The sequence below is a fragment of the Archocentrus centrarchus genome, chromosome 19 (assembly GCF_007364275.1).
Source record: "Archocentrus centrarchus isolate MPI-CPG fArcCen1 chromosome 19, fArcCen1, whole genome shotgun sequence".
NCBI lineage: Eukaryota > Metazoa > Chordata > Actinopteri > Cichliformes > Cichlidae > Archocentrus > Archocentrus centrarchus.
Window position 1 is genome coordinate 5,610,631 of NC_044364.1, and position 22,867 is coordinate 5,633,497.

Here is a 22,867-nt window from a genome sequence, read left to right on the forward strand (position 1 = left end):
ATAGAGAAAGAATATGAGGGTGTACATGAGTACACTGAGATGGAGAGACAGGGAGACGGTGAGTGAGTGAGCAAGTGTGGGATGAAGGGAGGGAGTGAGGGAGAGAATGAGTGAGGGAGAAAGGGAGAGAACAATAAATGCAACAGGGCTTGGTGCTGGTTCTGCTGAGCCATAACACTTTCTCAAGTTAACACGAACCCACTCTTGTAGGTTTGTGTTAACTGGAGAAAATGCAGTTGTGCACCATTAGCCCGTTACCTTCAACAGGTGGTCAGGTTGAGTCCACGGGTGCATACTTGAAGGGTCAGGTCCTCACGTCACTGCAGCTTCCCTTTGTATTCCTCCTTTTCTCGCAGGCTTCCTTTAAGCCAATTTTCTTTTAATTGGCTGCTGCTGGCAAACACAAATTTGAAGGTTTGAACAGCAAACAGGTGCTCATAGCCAGAGCTATGCGCCTAAGACGCTCACAGCTCTGGCTGTGAGCGTCTACTCTCACTAACGTCACACAAAGCCAAGTTTAGAAAAATCTGTCTATAAAAATGTGTTTACAGCAGTGTGAAGCCTGAGCTTTTGGCTCACAGGGATTAGCTGTGGGTATGCTGTTCCATGTTTGACATGAGGATCAACCACTGTAACAATAAATATAGTTAGACCAATAAGTTTTTGGATAGTGTCACATTTTATGGTAGCTTTGCCTCTGTACACCACCGCAGCAGATTTTAATTCAAGATGATTAAAGTGCAAACTTTAATTCGATGAGTTTACCTCAAGTATTGAATTAACTGCACAGCCATTTTGTGTATAGTGCCCCATTTTTAAAGACTCAAAAGTAATGTAATGTACAATTGACTGACAAGCAGCTTCATGGCCAGGTGAGGCCTGTTCCCTTATTATTCAATGACAAATTAAGCAGATTTAATACCTGGAGTTGATTCCAAGTGTTCAACTTGCATCTGGTAGCTTTTCACTTGAAATCTCAATACCATGTTTATGCAAGCAAGGTACGTCATCATTAGGCTGTCAGAGAGAGACAGGAAAAACTGTCCACAAAAGTGGAAGAGTCAGGAGTCTGGCACATTATTAAAGACTGAATGCCCTGACCAGCTCAGCAAAACCAAAGGACCACAGAAGACAACTACAGTGGATGATGACAGAATTATTTCCATGGTTAAGAAAAGCTACATCACACAACCTCTTACCAAGTCAAGAACACTCTTGAGGAGGTAGACACGTCACTGTCAAAGCCTACAATCAGGAGGCGCCTTCGTAAATGTAAACAGAGGGTTTACAACAAGGTGCAAACCACTGGTTACACTCATGACTAAGGAGGACAGGTTGGCCTTTGCTGCCAGCAGAACCGAGCCACTAGTAATTAATGATGACGTGACTGCTGGGAGAAGCATCAAGATGAACTCTGAAGTGTTCAGGGCCGTTATGCTCTGTGCACAGACTCAGCCAAATGCTGCAATACTGATTGGACGGTGCTTCACAGTCCAAATGAATAATGACCCAACCCATACTGCAAAGCAAAGAGTTCCTCAAGGCAAAGAAATGGGATATTCTACAATGGGCAAACCAGTCACATGATTCCTACTGAATACAAAACTGGACAGCCCCACAAACAGGCAGCCACTGAAGGTGGCTGCAGCACAGGCCTGGGAGAGCATCTCAAGGGACGAAACACAACATTTGGTGATGTGAGGGGCATCCAAGTATTAAAAACAATCCACTGTTGTGGTGTGCAGATGCAAAACTACAAACATTGTGCCTCTGTTCAAAAATGTATAGACCAAACTGCATTTAGTTACAATAGTCGATGCTCTCATTAGATTTCAGCATTTTTTGCCACAACAAAGACACATTTAAGTTTTATTCCCATGTTTAACCCTGCAAGCAAATTTATACTTGACAGAAGACTGACATCACAATCAGTGTTCTCAGCAGCTTTAACCAAAAATGTACAAAACTGTTGGCCAACTGCACTTTTAGCATTATTCTTTTAGACAAATATTTGGGGAGAAGTGTTAAATTTAAACTGTAGAGAGGCAAAACAATTGTATGAATTATAAAACATTTAACTTTTGAACAATACAAATATTTAATAATTCAAATACACTAGTAATGGAAAGTATAAAATGGCCATTTTAGTCTCATTTCATCATGAGATACGGAGGCAGACTTTCCTCTGACTGTGACAACAGGAAGTAGAAGCAGTATTTCCATTATTTGTCAGTGCATATGAATATTCACAGGATTACAGAGTGCCCAGACAGGAAAGAAGCTGAAAAGGATATCCTCATAACAAAAGTTTTCTCTCTCTCTCTAAACATTTTTTTTTTATGTTATGCAAACATAATCTTCATTCTAATATTGTAATCGCTCAATAAATTATATGCCCACAATTTACCACGAACATGTGTGTATGTACCATTCTCACACCTATGAGAAGATGTTTCCTTCTTCAACTCTCTGGTTGACTGTATGCTCCAGGACGAGAAGAAGAATGAGCACCTGCAATAAGTAGCTCCTGAGATCAATGAACATCCCACATTGGAAGATCTGGATCATCCATTACTGCCAGGTCGGCCCCTCGTGCCATAAATACCCAGAACATGAATTCAATCACAGCCAGTACCCTCGTCTCTATATTAGAGATAAATTCATCTGCATGTGTGAGCATTCACCCACGCAGAATGTCACTGCTGTGATTATGGCTCAGTGCTTGTGGATCCTGTAGCTGCTTCTTCAGGCTCTTATCCAGCAGCACCAGGCTCTGCACGGCCAGGCTCCTGCAATCTGCATCAGGGTCTCCTTCAGCCACGTCTGCGGACAGGAGCATTATTATTAGTGTGAATCCTTTCAAGCATGCTTTTCTTTATTATCTATTCCGTCCATTTTTTCTGCATCGCACTCCTTCAACACTGTTCAGCTTAGAAAAAAAAAAAAATTCAAATGCCCTTAGATTCCTCTTCCACATACCGACTACCCCAGGAGAGTCGGCGGAATGGCTCTGTGTTGGGTGCTGAGATATTGTTACATTGATTCATTGACTCTGTAAAGTTTCCAAATGTTTCTTAGCCGATGAAAAATGTCTGAAAACAGACTTCTAGACAGAAAGTGTTCTCTTGCCTACTTAAGGCTACGGATCAAAAGACAGAGCTCAGAGATTCTGATGTCGTCACAGAGTTTCAACTACCAACATTCCATGTCAACATTCCACATGAAAATTAGGATGTCACATGACTTTTTTAATGGGGATCTTTATTTTTAGTGTGAATGCTGGTTCAGATGGTGTTCTAATCCTCATTTAACCTCCTCTTTCAACTCTAGCTACTTCCACATGCTTTCAGCAACAGACACCATTCAACCTTTAAAGCCCAGACATCGACCTATTCATCTTGCATTTATCTTTTCAATGTATTGATGGTTTTTCTTCAGTTCCAGTTTAAGTTTCAGCGTTTATAATGGGTGTGTATTGGATGGAATCTTGGTTGTTAGAGTGAGAGGTCCAACTGAGTGGGGGAATTCGAATTATTCATCTGAAATTTTTCTCTTTCTACTGTCGCTGTGTCCACAGTTTTAACTCCACAACCATCATTTTACTCTCAAAATGTAGTGCCGCTCCTCTTCTTTCAAACAATGTGTCTGTCAACCTTGACAGATGTAAACCTTTTGAACTGCGTGGCTCTAAGTAGAGGGAGTACCTTCGTACTCCTCTATAGAGATCAATTGTAATTTTAGGGAGACGATTTTCTCAACACCAGGACAGAGCCCCCTTTTTTTAAACTGCTCCCATGCCCACATTTTTGACCTCAGGAATATAAAAAACACACTGATGTGTAGAACACAGAAGGTATGACCTTTGCCCTGTCATTCAGATTCGTGTCACTCCAGCTCCAAGTTTATTCCCACTGGGCTTAAAAAAAATAAAATAACACAGGCGTTTATCAGCCAATCCCATCATGGACAGCCATGTGCTGCAGTTCATCCTGGTTCCTCATCGGCTTCCCAGAATTGTCCAGTCCAGCTGTGCGGTATCTTTTTGTGTAACTAAAGGCAGATTGCTGACAGACATACAAAGTGCAGAGGCAGCATTGGGCCTTTTCTTTCAAAACATGCAGAAATACATAAATATCATTTAAATATCACACCACCAGAGTTTTTTTTTTTACCTGCTAGCCAAGATCTGGTCTCAAACAGCTGATCACTGAGGCCCACCAGCAGGTTTTGACTGGGCATGCTCAGAAACACAGAGCAAACGGCAAAGAGCACGCCTCGTCTCACCATCCTTTAAACACGCAGAATTCAGATGAGATGACAACACAAGGTTAGCAGCAGGAAAATTATGACCAGAAATATTTTACACTCTTCTTAATTTTATACTGAGACAAACAGATATAACACATACTGGTCAGTATGGTAGCGTACCGCCCACACAAAGTCCAGCAAAGCGCAGCCCATCTGTGCAGCTATCTAAAAAAAAAGAATAATGTTATTGTAGGGAATATATCATATGTGTACACAGATGTAGAAAGAGCTGCAGCATCTAAAATAAAATGGTTATATATGAGTAATATGGACAGCAAATGTCTGCAAATACTCAGTCAGAGAAGGACAAATGCATTAAAGTACCGGTGCATTGACTGCCAGATGCATAAAGAGGCCCAAAGTGTGAATCAGCCTGCCCAGCACCAGGTGGTCACCGCCCAGCAGGTCAAAGGTCACCTGAGGCCTAACAGGAAAGTATTATCTGTTAAAAAAATATTCTCTTATGCATTTATCCAACAAAGTATAACTGCTGAGTTTATAGGTATGAATAAAAGAACACGCTTACTTGTCGTAGTTTTTAAGCAGAGGAAAAAAGAAGTGTCCGGCAACAGGGGCATAGCGGTTTGGCGTGGCCTTTCCCCCGGTCTGAGTAGCTCTCTGCGGCAAAAAGACACAAAATTACTGAAGCTTTTATGGGTAAGCTTTTCAATTGATTTCCAAAACAGCAAAAAGAAAAGTCTGCAAGTACCTTACTGAGGAATTTTGTCTTGCTTTGGATTCGCCTCTCTACTACTTGTCGCCAGTGAACAGGGTTGTCTCCTGGGTATGGAGTCGACTCAGCTGTTGCAGCAGAGCTTATGGATGGATCTCTCTTTTCAGTGACTGGCCTAGAGAGCTCTTGAGCTGCTAAGGCAAGGACCTACAACACCAAGTAATAGAAATCATAATTACATGATGTGTGGCAATGACCAACTGAGAAAATCATCTTTGGAAGGTGCGTAATAATTTTTTTTACCTCCAAGATATCAAGCCTCTGGCGGAGATTGTAGTTCAAGGAGTAAAACTCTGTGGTTAAATACTGAGTTACCTATCAGAGGACACAAACATACAGTTTGATTGGGAATAAAACTGTGCTTATTTTGTTAAGACAAGGCAAACGCTGCTGAGAGTGAAGGAAGTCGTACAGGAATACAGTCAGTGACAGTGAGAGCCACCATAGTCACTTGTCTGAGAAACAGGAAGCCGTCAATGCTGTATTTGTCCTCCATATGAAGCAGAACTTTGGACATCTGGACACTGATCTGAAAACAAAAATGAAAACACCAACTGTAACACCAAATTAGGCTTACGATTGTCTTCAGCTCTGTTATTCCCCTTCATACCTCTCTGGCTGTGAAAGCGTTCTTCCGCACCAAACTCTCAGCCGCTTTCAAAGCGAGCTCCACGCGCACCGGGTCCTCAGAGGACCTTAAAACTAGATAGGTTGATACATAAGGAAATGCTGGAATTAGAATACAACACAGGTGATCGTATAAGACAAAGACTAGATCAGCGGAGCCGTACTTTCCACACAGTCTCGTAGGTAGCGAGGTGGGGCCGCCTTACTGATCTCCTGATCTCCAGACATATCATAGGGAGTGAGCTCATCATCACTGGAACGATAAAAAGGTTAATCATGCACTTCTATAATTCCTTTGAGCATGTAAAAAAACATTTTAAAAAATCTTGAGAGGATGTTAGCTTTACTGACTGCTTTATAAAGCTAATATTCACCTATCAAGATCAGAGTCTGGATCAGGTTTTAATGGCAGAGGTCCAGATGTATTTTGTGATGATGCATTTTGAGCTGATTCACTCGTTTCACTGGTCTCTTCAGGAGAGTCAGGTCTGCAGATGACACATTGCAATATTCAAAAAAAAAGTTGGGGATTTCGTCATCTACAAATACACAATATAAACAACATTAATTACTGTGTTACAACAGCAGGCTAGATAATAAAAATAGTATAACACACAGACTCATAGTAAAGGCCTCATTCTTCAAGGAAGCTCCTGCTTATTCAACAAGACAGCACCAAACCACATTCTGCACATCTCATAACAGTAAAACCAGCCTCCATAATAGGATAAACTTGCACACCCACGAGCCACTGGAAACATGTGAAGCATTATGAAATGAAATACATCAACGCGGGCCCCTGAAGCCTTATCTCAAAATACTACAACTGGGCTCCACAGTTCAGAAACACTGGCAACAGGCAATGTAACACAGTAGGAAACATGCCTCTGTCCCAACTTTTAACACGTTACTATATTTAAAATGAGTATACCCTTTCTTTTAAGTAAACATTTAGTATGCTGTCTTAGTATTATTTTGAATGAAATATGTTTCTGTATTCTTATCAAATTATATTTTGATAAGAATACTATTTTATTTTTACAACTTTATGTCCAAGCCAGTTGGGATACAACACAGAGTTGTAAAAATAAAATGCCCACAGAAATAGCAAAAAATTAACCAAGTACTGAGACTCTAGAGGATAGGATATAGACATAGTGTATAGTATGTTTCTTTAAAAGGTGATTTTTACCCCGTGATTTACTATCACAATATTTCACTCATGATATGATATTATTGTGATTTTTTTACATTTTGCAACATGCTGATTATTGCAATAACATATTGTGATTTATCACCTTGTTTAAACTGCAAATTATCTGCTCAAAGTTAAACTTAGTCAATATCAGTTTTATCCAATAAGATAAAGTTTCTCACTTCAGTAACTTTTTGCTGCAAAATGAGATTGTCAAGCACACCAAGACTGTCACTAAAACCTGCTGTAAATGTTGCCGTAAGACAGAGTCAGTCTGCTATCGGCCTGCTATCAAATGTGGTCAAGTTTGCAATTACATGCAATCTGTTTCTGATAATAGAGCAATTAAATCATATCTGTTGCTTTCTACATAGACAGAAAGTCACATTTAACTGTTACATTTGTGCTCAGCAGCCTTCCTGTTTTACAGGAATATAACCACAATACAATCAGCTGGCAGCCAGCTGAGTCGAGTCCACTTGAGATGTGCCCAAGTATGTGCTGGTAGTAGATCTTAACATACGTTTTTTTTTTTTAGTCTATTTGTCAATTACCTCTGCAAACAAGGAAAGTAATGCACTTTGTTATTCATTGTTAAAACCATGAACAAAACTTCCACATTCACTTCTATCTTTTAAGATATATCAGAACCAGAAACAGACATTTTTAAAAATTTGATTTTAAATGCATCACCTGACAGGCACCTTTAATACGATTGGACCTTATGTTTCATCACTTAACAAATCAGCTGATCAATGGTTTAATCTTTTACATCTTAAAGTAGGAGCGACAGAGGTGTTCCACCTACCTATTTACAGGCTCAGCCTCTGGTTCATTGCAAGCAACGGGAACCAAGAGAGAAAGCAGTTCACGAGTCTCTTCATCCTGATCATACTGTAACACGGTACAGCAGCAACTCAGACACAAGTCTCACAGTCAAGTGATAAATAACAACAAGCTACACTGTTGACGGCTTACTATAATTGCTTCTATTACAGGTACCTATCACCGTACCTCAAATTTAAGCTTGGTTCCATTGATGTCCATGCGGGAGCTCAAGTACTCTCCCACCACCATCCCCATACGCCTGATCTGCAACACATTGCTGTCAAGGTGGCTCTGCATGCCACCAAGCATACACTGAAGTAACTCTAAGAAAGCGGCACACAACAAAGAAATAATCGTTATTTTACTACACTTCAATTTTAATTTAATGTGCACAAATTGTACAGATCTATAACAAATCTATTATCAAGCAGGAAGCTCCGGAACAGTTAATAATGGATTTGGAAGTGAGCTCATTTTTTCCCAACTGTGTTCTTTGAGGTCTTGCAGGGTTTAATATAATCCTTTTTGCAGGCATAATGTTATTAAACACTAAAGCTGTTTATTTACAGGAAGAATTCAAGGGGAAGGCTTTGTTGTACCTGAGCGTAGCTCCTGTATCTCAGAGTCTTTCAGCAGGCTCACACTCAGCAGGAGAGCTTTGCTGACATATAACTGCTGCTCTAGAGGTGTGTGTTTCACTGCACTGGAGTTAGCCCAGGCCTGGGCCAGAGACCGTACTACCTGAACACACACACATACACATATAGATGCCAAAATAATAAACACATACTATATTCTACCATATACATAATATTAGTTTGCTAAATTTCACATGCACTCACCTGGATAAGAAGAGGTCTGCGATCCCGGTCTGCTGCAAGGTAACCCAGAGTAATTCTCAGAACCTGAGTCTAGGAAAAACACCACAAATTAGAACATATGACATTTATAAAACATATGACTATCAGGGAGGAAGTTACTGTATTACCTCATACTTATATTGCAGTAACAGAAGTTTATGAGTGATGACAAACTGAGCCTTTTTATTTGCCAACACTAGATTTCCAATGATCCTGCCTAGTGCATCCGGCCTGAAAAAACACAAGAAATAGGTGTCGCAAAAAGCCGACTGAACAATGAAAGCTGGACTGAACGTTTATGACTCTCCCGGCTTGCTCCAACCTGCAACCGCCTTACCCACTAACAGCCTGCACCAGCCCGGTGAGCACGCTCTCCATCCATCGCTGGGGAACGTTTTCCAGCAGCTTCCAGCAAACCCTCTGCCACACCATGTCTGAGCGTGTGCACGCAGACAGACGAGGGGCCAGCACTGCCAGGACCAAACCTGTAGCAAGACAAAAGGTAATTAAAATTCAATTTAGGAAAAGAATAGATATGAAAATAATTATTATTGCTTACCATAATTATGCTTTAAGATAAGTTTATATTTGGCCTTGTAGGTAATATTGTTATATCATACACTACAATCCATATACAGTCACCAGCCACTGTAATTGCCTGTTCAACTGCTCCTTAACACAAATATATAATCAGCCAATCACATTGCAGCATGTAGGCATGCAGACATGGTCAAGCTAAAACTTCAAACCGAGCATCAGAGTTTGAATGTGGCATACTGGTTGGTGTCATCTCACACCAGTTTCTTGGACAGTAAGTTCGCTGTACTCGAGTGGCCTCCACAGTCACCACATCTCAATCCAATAGAGCATAATGGCAAACCAGGGTCTAACTCAGTACTAGCAAGGTGTACCTAATAAAACAGCTGGTGACTATAAGTAATAATAGAATACTCGTCCGATGGAAGGTGTGCAGGCGGTGGTAGCACAATGGGAGGACACACTATAACAGTGGTTCTCAAACTGTGGAGAGCAGAGCCACTGGAAGTGGGACCCAGATAACCAGGTGAAAAATATGGAGTGAAATAAAGTGAAATTAAAATGATTATTTTAGGGAAAACAAAAAAAAGAAGAATTTTATAATGCTCTGACCTTTATTTAAGTGTGGGGGTGGACTTTTTTGGCTTCTAAAGTTGGGCATTCCTATAAAAGTTTTGAGAACTACTGCCCTACAGAGCCACCTGCAACCAAACACATCCTTAAACTCACCGCTGTGCCCCTGGATACACACTTTTCCAAGTGTTTGAGCCACAAAAGTCAAAGAACAGTCCGTCCCATCTACAAATTGCAAACAGAGAGAGAGATTAGAATTAATCCTGCCACACATACAGCAGTATTCCTGAATAAGCATCTGTCATCACTGCTTCAGAGATGCCCCTAACCTCTGAGTGCCTGGCAGGTGCGCTCCAGGGCGGTGAGCATTTCTGCAGCCAGCAGTGGGTAGTACTGCTGAGGAAGAAAAGCAGCTCTGTTGTTTGGATGTAACCTGTTGGCAGTGATGTCTGGCAGCGCGCTTATACGCCCCAGAAGCGTCTCTCTGAGCTGCGGGGAGTCAGAGGGAGCTGCCTCCAGACAATAGGACCATAGCAGCTCAGCGAGACGACCACGCTGAAGGAACTTCTCGGTGATGCTGACCACGTGGTCCAGATTTGAGGTGGGTCTGCAGGGCCGAGGAACAGGCAAATGGTTAGGAAAAGATTTTAATAAACATGCGTCTCGCCCACCATCCAGCAACACCCACCTGAGCTCTCCTATGGCATCCATCAACACCAGGAGCGCCTGCTCTGGAGGGCCTTTGAGGAAGAGGTCGTCCCACAGCTCTGCGCGCTGCGCTGCCGTGAGCTTGTGTGACCAGTCAGCCTGAATGTTGCTGACAAGGAGCTGCAGGGCAGAAGTGTAATGAGCTCTCCTGAACTCCGTCCGCTCCGCTGAGGTGGCTGAGCCCTCCGGTCCTTCATCCAAGAAGGAGTGGAGCATCTGAAGAGCAGCGATGACGTCTGAACTGTCCGTGGATGACTTGAGTGTCCGGAAACATCGAGCCACCGTTAGCCGAACCTCAGGATTTTGCTCCATTTGCTTTTAAAGTAAATATTACAGGAGCAATTCGCCCTACAAGCAGCAGCGTTTCTACCAAGGCTTGATCCCCCCAACTTACGCTCCTCCACTCAATAAACACTTGTGCCACAAAGAATGAAGTCTGCCAAAGTCCACGAATTAGCTTCAGCTGTTAGCCGGTCAAACTGTTGCAGAGCTGCACATAAACTGACATGAGCATCATTTACACTCACAGTTTAAATGCAGACTTTGTTTCCAGGAGAAATTTAGCCCCCAGTATCAGCTGTCGGTTCAGTAAGAACATCACGCTGCCGGACTGGCCAGAGTGCGGCACCAAAATACGTCCGTGGTGAGCAGGATAGAAATGGTTCCGGTATTGTGCCAAAAAAGTGATCGTCTGTGATCATCTCATAAAGTGATTTCCGATGTTTCCATGTGCTTTTATGTATAATGTGTTTGGTAAACAGAGCGCAGTCAACAGGATTTATGAGTATCAAGTATCTTTATGACTTAGTGTGACTGTACCTACATTATAAAGAATACAGTCCATTTTGGCCACTTAAAATATCTTTATAGAACTGATGTTATATTTGTTGTGATTTCTGCTGCACTCTTGGCCAGATTTCTCTTTAAAAAGACATTTTTTTAATGTCAGTGACAGTTTTTACCCTGTTAAATAAAGAATATATAAAAGTAACTTTGCCAAAATGTGATTGCAGCTTCTACTTCGTGACAGAAATGTTGTTTCTCACTCAAAATGACTTGATATGATTCACGAGAGATATTTTTGACACACTTCACAGATTTTAAGTCAAAAAGTCATGGTAATTGTCAGGTACTTACCCACCCGGCTGTGTAAAATGGTATTATACAAAGTGGCGAAAAAAGGTATTTACATAAGAATTATTGAAAGATATTTAAACTCCTTATACCGTATTATATACACTTTTGTGCAAAACTCTTGAGCCACCCCTTAATTCTTTATAAAATTGGTGTAACGATGTATTTTCTTCCAAGCAGCCAGACTATCTTGTCATTTTTGAAATGGTCTTGAAGAATAGTTCTCCAGACTTTCTGAAGGTCTTACAAGGTTTTTCTTTGGACATTGGCTGCTTTATGGCTCATTTTCAGTCCAGTCCCTCAATCTGACCATTTTCAGAGGAAATATTTTTGTTGTTGTTATTTGTTAAGGAAATTAACATTGACCTGTGAATCATTCAAGCATTAAAAAAAAAAAAAACTAACCCAGGGGATGAACCAGTGTTGTCTCTACACATAACAGACAAATTAACAAAAAATCCATTACTTCTGTTGAACTTCTGAAAAATGATACAGCTTGACAGACATCAAATAGTATTTTTGCACCACCAAGGTGATTCCCAAAGAGATATTAGCCTAAAATTTCGCATATTCCAGAATTTTGTGCGGTGGACAAAAGTAGCAGCAGGCCTAAAAACTATCTCCAGCAGATTAACAGCCTCTGAAACGTGTGTCAGCACACAAGCCAAGGCGTGAATTAAGGCTTGGATCATTACCACCAGGTGCTTCGGTCGAAATCACTGTGAGACCTTGCCCCATCATATCATGTGACCTATTGAGGTCACCTGAGGTAGTTTCAATATTCCCATTTTCCTATATCTATCTGTATATATTTTTTTTAAAAACAGGGGTGGCTCAAGTCTTCTGCACAGCACTTTACATTACTGAACTCTAATTGTCCATTCATTAATGGTTACATCACTTTAATGTCGCAGCTGTAAAGTACTTGAGTAAATGTACATCACTGCAATGCTATCAATGCTCTCATCCAATGAAGTTGAGCCTTGTAAAATTAACAGTAGTCTGGTGGGTGGGCAGACGGGGGAATACTCACCACCATCATTCTTCTCGGCACTGACTTCCTGTTCAAGGTCGACATATTTTACAGAGAATCCCAAATATGTTACAGATAGCTGTAATATATTTGGGATATATATATTTTGCATTTTGTAAAGTAATATTGATCATTACTTTAACAAAATGCAACTTTTATAGAAAGGGGTCAAAAAAGACAAGAAAGCATAAACCATTATGAATCCACTTCAGCTGCTTTGGTACAAATCAAAGTGACAACAGCCGATAGTCAACCAGCAGATGGTGCTGATAGGTCAGGGGGGACCCTGAGTCCAGTAACTGGTGGTGGGTGGATGGATGGATGTTTAGAGGAGGTAATTTACAAAGTGAAACAATGAAGCAGAGGAACACTTCTACGACCACTGTGTCTGCAAACAAAATGAGGCAATACCACACAGATTACTTTATTCCTTTATTTTTCTAATCTTACTTTCACTGTTTACCTTTAAATTCTCTTTTTACAATGACTGAATTATAGCTCCCCAATAACCCAATAATTAGGCTTAGATCATTGTGGGGATCTCCAAAAATAATATACAGCTGTAACCAATACTGTTATAATTTATACATTTATCTTCGAAAATAGTTTTACAGTTTCTTTTTTTCCTCTACAATATTCTCTCCCATGTCGCATAATTGTAAGCCATGCACTACTCCAGTAGTGACATTTGTGCCTTGAGCAAACTTTCTTTGGACACTGGAAGTGAGCGTGAGACGAAAGTGGAAAAGAAAAGAAAAAAAAAAACACAAACCAAAGAAAAGAAAAAAAGACAATTCATATTTACAGTTTAGATTTCTTCATTATAATTTAACAAACTGACAGTCACATGGTCAGTGCTTTCCCCAGGGCTCATTATCAGGTTAGTTTAGAGGCAAAGTTTGAGACACAGAGGCACAGTGTTTAGACTAGCAGGCCAGTTTCTTCTTTTATTTCCCCACCTCCCTTTCAGAGTAAGCCGAGAGCTTAATTTGATCATTTACTAGGATAGGAAAGTGTTACCAAACCCTGATAACTGGATCCATCTATGTTTAAATATGTCTTTGGTCATTTAAAAAAAAAAAAAAAAAAAAAAAAAAACAGGAGTAAAATGGAGAAACTAGATCTGGTTAAAGTGCAATCCCCTTCAGCTCTGCTGAAAGCAAACATTTTGTCAGCTCTGTGGCTTCACCGTCTAATCAAACTGTTGCCAGTCATCAAACTGTCTGTCAAAAAGACAATAAAATATGAAATCAGGGAGAGAATCGAGCGTTGGATATCCCGCTGTGCGCAGGTGTCGTACTCTTTCTACATTATAGCATAAATGGTTCGCTATTATAAAGAATCTGCTGGGAAAACCTCCCATCACCAAAAAAATTTAAAAAAGGCAGAAAGCTGAACTGAGAGCGCCTGCATACGAGGTCTCGCGACCTACAGCTCCACCGGTGGATGTTTCGGCGTATGATTCGTCGGTGAGAACACAAGTCAAACGAGTGAAATATACAATAACAAATCCGTGTTTCCATGCAGTACCTGACTCCATCTGGGAAGACAACAGTAGAAAAACTGCAGACTCTGCCATATTTAAAAATCACTACCCCAAAGAGGTCAGAGCAGCATCAGCACAATGGAAGAGTGCCCAGGCCTCAACAAATCACCATACTGAGCAGGTCACATTCAAGCTTTGTTTTTTGTTTTTTTGTGAAACTGCCCCAAAGACTACACAACTTTGCTCTGAACTTTCTCTGAATTCAGTAAATTCCCCTCACAGATTCACTCACTGTGAATGAATCATCTCCGCTTATGAATTCAAAAATGTACAAATATATTTTCAGCAGAACAGATCACAGAGTGTAAGTCCAATAAATATCTGCATGTGATTTAAAACGAGAGAGAAAAAAAAAAAAAGAACCCAACAGATACTGTACACGCTACATGCTAGAGAAGAATACAGGCAGCTCTCTCCCATCCTAAGACAAGAAAAAGAAAAACGCTCTTATTTTTTTTTTCCTGACTATAAAAATACCTAGAATCTAGAATGAGTGTAGAAAAAACTTTACATGTACAAGTCATTTACATCCAAGGCCATTTTTCATGGAGTGGCAGGTGATGAAGAGGAGCAGTGAGACAGACTTTAGAGGTGAACAGGGTGAAAAATAGGAATTCGTCTTAGCATATTGTGTGCAGAACGCCATGCTGTTTGGACAAAAAAAAACAAAACATCCCCTGTCTTCATGATCTGAATCCATCGAGTTCCCCGGCATGAAAATCCAACATAAATGTCCACTTTTCAGGTCAGTCCATAAATGTCCAAGTGTACTGAGATGGCTGCGCGGTACCAACGAGCACAGGATCAGTCCAGGTTTCTTCTGGTTGTCGTTCTCGTTTACAGCAAAAAGCATAAATTGTTTAAGCAGAAGAAATAAAGAGCAGCTTTTCTTTAACTGGTCCCCCACCCCCACCCCACCAATGTCCACTTCACGGGACAGCATTATTGCTACCAAGGTCTGCCACGCCTCCTCAATGTTATATGCAGATCAGGTCTGGCTGACAGTCGGCAGAAAGCTCGTCTGAACTCTCAATGTCAATGACAAACTAATCTTAAGTCATGGCTGTGGGATTTGAATAAACCCAATTTAAATTAGAGTAATGTTTTTTTTTTTTTTGGTTTTTTTAGTGGGATGCCTTCAGCAACAAATCCCACACTTCAAAATCTTCATTTCTGATTTGCTCCCTTTACAATAAACATTTTTTTTTCTATCAACAAAAACAATATTTAAATCAAAATGTAGTGCAAAATACAAAGTCTTCTCCCAATGTCAGCATTTCAGACAACAACATTTCCACTGACAACAAATAACTTGAAGAAAAACAAATATTGATAAGCTTCTTTATCACTTTCACTCAGCACGAGAACGCAGAAATCAGGTGGGCTGGACTTCACGCAAGTTCTCTCTACAGTTTCCAGGATCACTCACCAGCTTCCCTTCAAGTTTAGTTCAAGTGTTTGGAGATTCAGAGTCAGTATACCCAGTCTATACTTTGTGCAATAAATGGGAGTTATCTAACGTTTGCGCTAGGGAGCGATGGGAAATGTAGTTTTTCCAGCCCACCTGAGGACCTGCAGGACCCTGTTTCATTGCAAAAATAAATGATGAAGCAATTTATAAACCTCGCAGATCCTTCACTCGGGACGCTGAAGCTTACAAGAATGTTTAGCCCGCTCCTAACGTCCCCAAGCTTCTTCCAAACCCAGAGCAAAAGGGGGAATTTTGAACACATCAAACACAAATACACACACACACACACACACACACACACACACACACACACACACACACACACACACACACACACACACACACACACACAACCCTTGAGGCGTTCCTCGTTTGCCGCCCAGCAGAAGTTTCCTGGAAAATACGGCTGAACTCGGTTAAAGGAGAGAACGCCCGCAGGGCTAGGCGGCACGGCAAACTTTAAAAATGTTAAGGACAAATTCTACTCGGCTCCTGAGTGGCGCTTCATACGGCTTTTGATTAAAAAACACGATTCAGCGCGGCTCAGGTGAGATCAGCCCTCATACTGCCACCAACCCAGCAAGATTTCACTGACTGAACTGAGGCATGTATGGCATGGCTTAATTAATGAGTACTTTGATTACCTTTTACTTAAGGCCTTTAGGTAGAACTGATCAGGTTTTAGCTCAATCTAACATCTTTTGGAAATGGGTTTTCTACTCTGTAAGATGCGGACCTCTTGCACACATTTACACATTCACTCGGTCAACGGGGGAAACTTGGGTCCCTCTAGCCACATACGTGGAAGTCACCAGAACCCAAGTGTCATCAGGAGGGCCAACACATACGCTCATAAAACAAGCACAGACTTGAGGGATATTCAACCAAAAAATAGCTTATTTGTCACCAACAGCCATGAACCGCTTAGAAATTGTCAAATCTTTTTTTGGGGGGGGTGTTACTGTTTTATTCCCTTCCTGATTATTTGTATGTAATCTATTAGCCAGGTCCTCAATTTTTAACTACAGCCAGTGGAATAAGTAAGGGACCCTCTGGCTGTCTGAGTTTTTATTTGACCTCCAGGATGGAGGGGTTGGACTCCATGATGGCCACGATGATTTTGTCGATATAGTCCTGGAGCCTGTAGTTGATCTCCTCCTGTTTGTGAATGGCCTCCATCAGCTGGAAACGGGGGAGAAACAGAAGTCAGTGAGGAACAAATGAACCGACACTGAACGCGTTTCGTGACTTTGGTCCCGCTTTCTGAACCTACCTCTGCACGAGACACGGAGTTGATCTCAGCTGCCAGGGAGTCAGAGAAGGATGCCGACATCAAGTTCTTTGCTCCTTGGATGCTCAGGTTGATAATCTGACCGTTTAATTCGTCATTCTGCTCCTTCAGAGTACGATTATCCTGAAGACATTTTAATCAGATGTGACACACTGTGAATCCACACCACTGCAGCTGCCAAATCATTCCCTCATCTCAAAACAGCCAAAGGACTGCAAGAAAGGCAAACACAGGATGCTTTTTCTACCTGTTTGAGTCGTTTAATCTCTTGCTCCAACTCAGCTTCGCGGGTGCGGGTCTGATACTCCTGCAGCCCTGCCCCAGGTAAGCGCCCCCTCTTTGCCTCAGCCTCCAATTTGTACAGCTGCAGGTGCTCGAGCTGTTTTCGTAGATCTTCAATCAGCTGTGGCACAAACAGATCAAAGGACATCAGAAAAACAGATGTTAAAAGAGTTGAAATGTTATCGGCAAAAAGACTAGATGATGTAATGATGTGGTCTAGCTGTACTGTATTTTGTATCTTTTTATGCTGCATGTTTCGGACAGGGAAAAATATCCCACCTCCTGTGTGGACTCCTTCTCCTTCTGGTTCTGGTGGCGCTCGTGGCTCAGCTTGTCAGCCATCTTCCTGCGAGACTCCGTCTCCTCTTTAAGCCTGTCGGCCATAGTTTCTGCATCATCTTGCAGCTTGTGCTTCTCCTGGAGGGGGGGCAAGGAACATGTTAGCAAGAGCACAAGCCCTTATAGGTGTAGGGCGTAGGCAGAGATAAGATTGTGGTAGAAGCACAACAGAGAAAAGACAAAGAAACATGATAATACTGCCATCACCTCCTCTAGCCTCTCGATGTTCGCTCGAAGACACGGAACGCAGGACCGCAGCTCGCTGTTCTCCTCGTCCAGCTGCTGCAGCCTGAGAAACAAGCACAGATCCATCATACGTACACACCAGAGGGGAAAAACAGAACAAACTCCAGAGCAGCGGCTAACAACTCATCAGCACTGTTTGTGGATAGTTAACAATCTGATACCACATTAAAAAAAAAAAAAAAAAGCAGTGTCAGTGGAGGATTATTGCCATTTGGTGGCAGTGCAGAGCCATGAGTCCTCCAACAAAAACAACATGTCATCTACTGTCATCACAATGAACAAAGGTGTTATAAAATACCATTAAATAAAAACAATGCAAAAACCCATCTGTTGCAGGCACATAGGATCAAAGTGCATTTATAATTATAATTACGTGGGCAAACGGCAAATTAAATACTGTAAAAATACATGTATTTTGATATTTCATGCAGCCACAAAGGCCTAAAAACACCCCCCTGCCCCCCAAATCTCCTCACCTCGCCTGCATGTTTTCTATCTCCAACCCCGTCTCTCTCTCCAGCTTGCTGAGGGCCTCCTTGTGACGACGGGTCTCCTGATGCAGTTGCTCATCAGCGTAGAGCTCCTGCTCCTTCAGCTGTTCCTCCAAGGCATTGGCTCGGTGCACCAGCTGAAGGTTCTCCTGGCGCAACCGCGCATGCTGCTCCCCTGAAGCCTCAGACTCCTTCTCCAGCTCCGCCACTCGACGCTCCAGGAGGAGCACCTGGACAGAGTATGTGTTTCACAGTTATTAAAAAAAATAAATAAATAAAAAATAAAAAATATTGTTTTGACTCATTAGCAATTATCTGGCCGTCTCCTTCTTGTAACAGCAACAACTATAACAAGTGGAAACTGCAGCAGCTCACATGGTTTAACCACAGTTATGTGAAGGCAGGTGTTCAGCTAATTTTGTCACCTTGTCTGTGATGTCGTTGTCAGCAAGCTCCAGGATGTCCCGCGTTAAGTCACTCATGGTGTCCAGAGTCATCGAGCTGTTCTGAAGGAGGTGCCTGCATGTAAACAGCAAAAAAGTCACTCCCTCGTGTCCATTCACGTTTGATAAATCACTGCTTCCAAAAACAACTATCCGTTACAATATCACTAGAAAAATGAGCCGATGTCTACCGAAAACAGAGCTGCTGTTTGGCTTACCTCGCCACTTTCTTGCTAGATAGCCGCTTGCCAGCACTGGATGGAGAGATAGAACAACAGGAAAAATGGTCAGGAAGAGAAAAGGATGAAAAGGAAAGAGACCATCGCTTGGTATTTCATGACTTCTATCCCTCGTATTCAACCTCATCCGTCTGTCTACTAATACTGTAGACAGACGGATGCCCCACAGAAAGGAAAAAAAAAAAAAAAAAAAAAAAAAGCATGTTGAGAAATAATTCCTGATCTTTTTAAACTAAAGCTACAATGTATTCACACACACCGCAGCAATCTTAACACGAACACACCAGCACGTAATTGTATCCAACAGGTGCTGATGTAAGACCAAACAGATTAACACAGACCCATGTGAGTATTACAGAAACTTTCAAAAATAAAATATCAGTCTCAACATTTGGCATAAAAGTAAATAGTTGTAAATAGTTGTACACAATTTGCAAACAGATCAAGTTTGGGAATGACTGTGTTTCTGTAATATGGGTATCAGTGTCTAATCCTGGCTCCCATGTTTCAATAAAAGCAGGATCTTTCACTTGACTACCAGAAGGCATTCTATAAAAAGTCAAATGAAGCATGAAATCAATGATATGAGGAATAAAAAATAAACAAAAACCCTCTAAAACAAAAAGAAAAAAAACAAAGAAAGACACCACTCACCTGTGAGACTCAGAGCAATGATTTCATACCGCTAATGCCTCAATCAAATGAATGCAACATGTACAAAAAATCAAACTATGATACTTATTTTCAAATGAGCATTATTTAAGAGTGAAACCTTAATTTGTCAAGATGGCAATGATGAAAAAAATGGCTACGACCATCTTAAAAACAAAACAAAAAAACTACATGCCAACACTGCAACTACAACTATGAGAAGAGGGTGCAGATGAAGAAATGTTGGCAACAACGTGAGGCACAACGGGCTTTAAAGAGACCCACACAATATGCCATAATGTATGTCCATGTACATTCCAACAAAACACACCCCATGTTGCTGCTAGTCCAACACAGCATGCACACATAATGACGACATGCGCGATACTGCATCTAATCAGCACTGCAAACACATTCACACAGCTTATAGCCAGAGGAGGCTGTGAGTGACGCGTTACCTAGTCATCTCTAGGAAACTGAGGCGAGTGGAGAGGTCCTCGAGACGACTTATTTGTTTGTGACACTGGCTACAGAAAAAGTCCAGCGCCTCCTCCCTGAGGAAGCTCTGAAAGCAGCCAGGGGGAGAAGCGGGTGCACTGGAAAGAGGAAACAAGGAGGAAGAGGAGGAGGAGGAAGTGGTGAGTGATGAACAAGTAAGGGGGGTGGGGGGTGCACACAGGTGGAACAGGACACCTCTGGAGGTGCAGGAGGTTATCAGAGAAATACACAGAAGACTTTGAAAAGAGTAAAGAGTGAAGGCTGCAGTGGGAGGGAGACGTGAAACAGACTGCAGTGTGGCTGTGATTTGGGTTCTGGATAGTGTAAGGAAACAAAACATTTCTCAGATGAAGACAGTGCTCATCTCTCTTTAGTCATTAGTCCCGCCCCCCCCCCGCTGCCTTTCCTAATGAACCTCAAAAACTTTGCAGTAAGCTCCCTTTAATTCATCACTTGTCTGCAGGTTATTTCCTGGCTGGAATCTGCTGCTCTCTTCCCATCACCTCTAACCGGCTGACTGACTCTCCTTGAATAAACAGACCTGAATTATCCAATAAACTGGCACCTGTTCCTATTTCTGTAGGCAGGGAGGCCGCGTTACGCGACAGACTGAGAATCACTCGACGGCCATATGCACCGTCACACTGAGCAATTTTCTCCTGACAGCGTGTTAAACGATGCCCACAGCGATGTGCGCTTGTGTAGAGCACAACTAACTCAACAGCGTGTGCACATGTACTCAGTGTGGTAATATGTAGATAAATGTGGGCGTGTGTGTAGGCAGCAGTGATACATGCACCAACAATGAGCATGATTTGCTCAAAACATGGTGACGCATTCACACCGAGTGGGTGAAGTTTGTGGGATGCAGTTATTTTCTGTGTGGATGATTTTTCAGTCTATCCACCAGATTTCTGCTCATCCTGTATTTCACATGCACTTCATCTCCCTTTAAAATATATTATATAATATTTGTTTAGAGAATGTATGCTTGACATTTACATCATAATGATGGAGGTATATTAGCCTTCCTCTAATGGTAAAAAAGACTTTTATAAAGACAGCAGGAGTTGAGTGAGACTGCACTTTAAGTCTTTACCAGCTGTGACTGAAATGGTATTATTAATGCCAATCCATTTACCCCAGATTATTTCTGCACTGTCAACAGGCTACAACAACTAGGTGGCTAGTTGTTAAGAGCTTCCTGGCAAGTCAAGTCACTGAAATATCACCCAAGCGGGAATTACGCATTATCCGGCTTAGAGTCTCTGATGAGAAAGAAAAAAAACAGAGAGGGGGAGGGAACAAATGAGCGGGAAAAGGCTAAAACAGGAGCTGAACATTCAAAATAAAAAAGGTCCCCTACAGTACATGGCAGAGCGTGAACATCTTTGTGTTCGGCTCCGTTTTTGTTTTTAAATGGGTAATTTACACAGCGAGAGCCTCCTAAAGACGTCGAAACTCAACAAAAACAGCATCCCTGTCTAAACTGCCCAACAGATGCCACCTTTAAGACAGACTGACGGAAACAGATTTCCTCTAAGGATACTAAGAAACATCCAAACCAGTACTTAGCCATACATCTACATTTTCGATGTCTTTGCAACAGTGAGAGTTAGCCTGATGGAAGACACTTTGTGTTCAGTCCATCTTATCTTTCTCTTGGCAAGAAAAGAAGGCAGACAGTGGTGGCAAGGATGTCTCCAGGCATATCTTATCAGTGCTTGACCTCAGTGTCTTTGCTGCAATAGAAACATTTTCTCTGAAGAATGTAAAGATATGCATCAGCGCCTGGAAAGTACATCTGAGAATGTGACAGTCTCACACCTCTTATCAGGAAGGGCGGATAAAAACAAAATTGTGATCTCACAGCCCTAAACGCTAATATTCACGTCATTTAAAGTAACATTTTAGCAGGCTACTTTTAATGATGACTTCTAAATTCAACAGACTTAAAGGCATAAAGTGTCAAACGTTTTGATCTAAAACCATTTAAACTTTGGGGAGTCTGAAGGTGAGCTCATACCTGGGGGAGAGCAATGCTGAGCCATTGACTTGCTCAGGAGTCTGCGTGAGATGGGGGTCACCCTCTCCCTCGGGCCCTTCTGTGGTACTCTCCAGCAGCAGCTCTGAAGTATTACTCTCCCCAAAGTCCTCAAAGTGCTCCTCCTCTCCACCAATGACCGTCACCAGGGAGTGGTTATGGAGCTCAGAGTTCAGGGAAAACCTGAAAGACACATGAGTAAAGTTACTGAGACTGCCCACATGCATGAACAATAACCGGTAAATTCAGGTCCAAATCAAAAAACAGGAAAATGGGGAAAAAAAAATTTACTAAAAAGTAACATCTGTCTGGGCATAAATAGCCATATTGCCATAAACTTAAGAAACCATAATCTTCAAAGCTCAGAGGCTTGGACCTGACTAGACCTAAACAAGTACAATTAATCTTTCCCCTGGAAGAGCAACAGTCTGGACAAGTTCAATTGCTTGTCTTCAAAAGTAATCTGTTAATTCACATTAATCCCAAGGGCTGCTTTGGCTGAAACAACATGTCTTGTACCACTCTGTTAATACAAAATCTTGAGGGCAACACCTGAGACACGTGAGTGTTTAATGTGGGTCAAGCTCACTAAAAAAAACATGAGACACTGGCCTCATGGTTGGCTGGTGGTTCTATACAACATAATCTGGGTGGACGTTTGGTCTTGAAGTCTTTACACTAAATTTGAGTTACAAGACAAGACTTACTTTCATGCAACAGGAAAGGTTAAAAAAAAAAAATAAAGGTCTTTCCTGTAGTTCAACAGGATATGCTGAGTGTCTTAAGCGTG

General features: G+C 41.7%; 2 protein-coding genes across 3 annotated transcripts in view; both read right to left on the reverse strand.

Annotated features, from left to right (window-relative positions):
- Window positions 1–1,856: 1,856 nt before the first annotated feature.
- telo2 (TEL2, telomere maintenance 2, homolog (S. cerevisiae)) lies at window positions 1,857–10,983 on the reverse strand. The gene is made up of 20 exons (XM_030755077.1): window positions 10,350–10,983; window positions 9,991–10,268; window positions 9,818–9,886; window positions 8,889–9,036; window positions 8,680–8,782; window positions 8,534–8,602; window positions 8,291–8,432; window positions 7,878–8,014; window positions 7,672–7,757; window positions 6,043–6,156; window positions 5,833–5,921; window positions 5,652–5,743; window positions 5,454–5,570; window positions 5,285–5,356; window positions 5,018–5,188; window positions 4,835–4,926; window positions 4,633–4,732; window positions 4,409–4,473; window positions 4,173–4,288; window positions 1,857–2,823 (listed from the first exon to the last, which is right to left on the reverse strand). Exons 1-20 carry the CDS (start codon window positions 10,679–10,681, stop codon window positions 2,681–2,683), a joined length of 2,535 nt encoding a protein of 844 aa, XP_030610937.1. The 5' UTR covers window positions 10,682–10,983; the 3' UTR covers window positions 1,857–2,680.
- A 1,972-nt stretch (window positions 10,984–12,955) lies between these two features.
- The window catches only part of rab11fip3 (RAB11 family interacting protein 3 (class II)), a 28,765-nt gene continuing 18,853 nt past the window's right edge, over window positions 12,956–22,867 (reverse strand). The window contains exons 5-14 of one of the 2 annotated variants that reach the window (XM_030755891.1): window positions 22,060–22,260; window positions 19,994–20,131; window positions 18,864–18,899; window positions 18,628–18,721; window positions 18,188–18,432; window positions 17,673–17,754; window positions 17,406–17,543; window positions 17,092–17,247; window positions 16,827–16,967; window positions 12,956–16,735 (exon numbers count right to left, since the gene is read on the reverse strand). In XM_030755891.1, the coding sequence (XP_030611751.1) occupies window positions 16,622–16,735; window positions 16,827–16,967; window positions 17,092–17,247; window positions 17,406–17,543; window positions 17,673–17,754; window positions 18,188–18,432; window positions 18,628–18,721; window positions 18,864–18,899; window positions 19,994–20,131; window positions 22,060–22,260 (1,345 nt within the window). In that variant the 3' untranslated portion in view covers window positions 12,956–16,621. The remainder of the gene's footprint in view (window positions 16,736–16,826; window positions 16,968–17,091; window positions 17,248–17,405; window positions 17,544–17,672; window positions 17,755–18,187; window positions 18,433–18,627; window positions 18,722–18,863; window positions 18,900–19,993; window positions 20,132–22,059; window positions 22,261–22,867) is intronic. The other variant, XM_030755892.1, reaches the window with a different exon arrangement.

Coding starts and splice junctions, on each gene's coding strand:
- telo2 (XM_030755077.1), bottom strand. CDS start 10,681: ATGGAGCAAAATCCTGAGGTTCGGCTAACGGTGGCTCGATGTTTCCGG. Junction 8,603..8,679: donor TACTGCAATATAAGTATGAG/GTAATACAGTAA, acceptor TGTTTTTCCTAG/ACTCAGGTTCTGAGAATTAC. Junction 4,733..4,834: donor CTGCTTAAAAACTACGACAA/GTAAGCGTGTTC, acceptor CTTTCCTGTTAG/GCCTCAGGTGACCTTTGACC.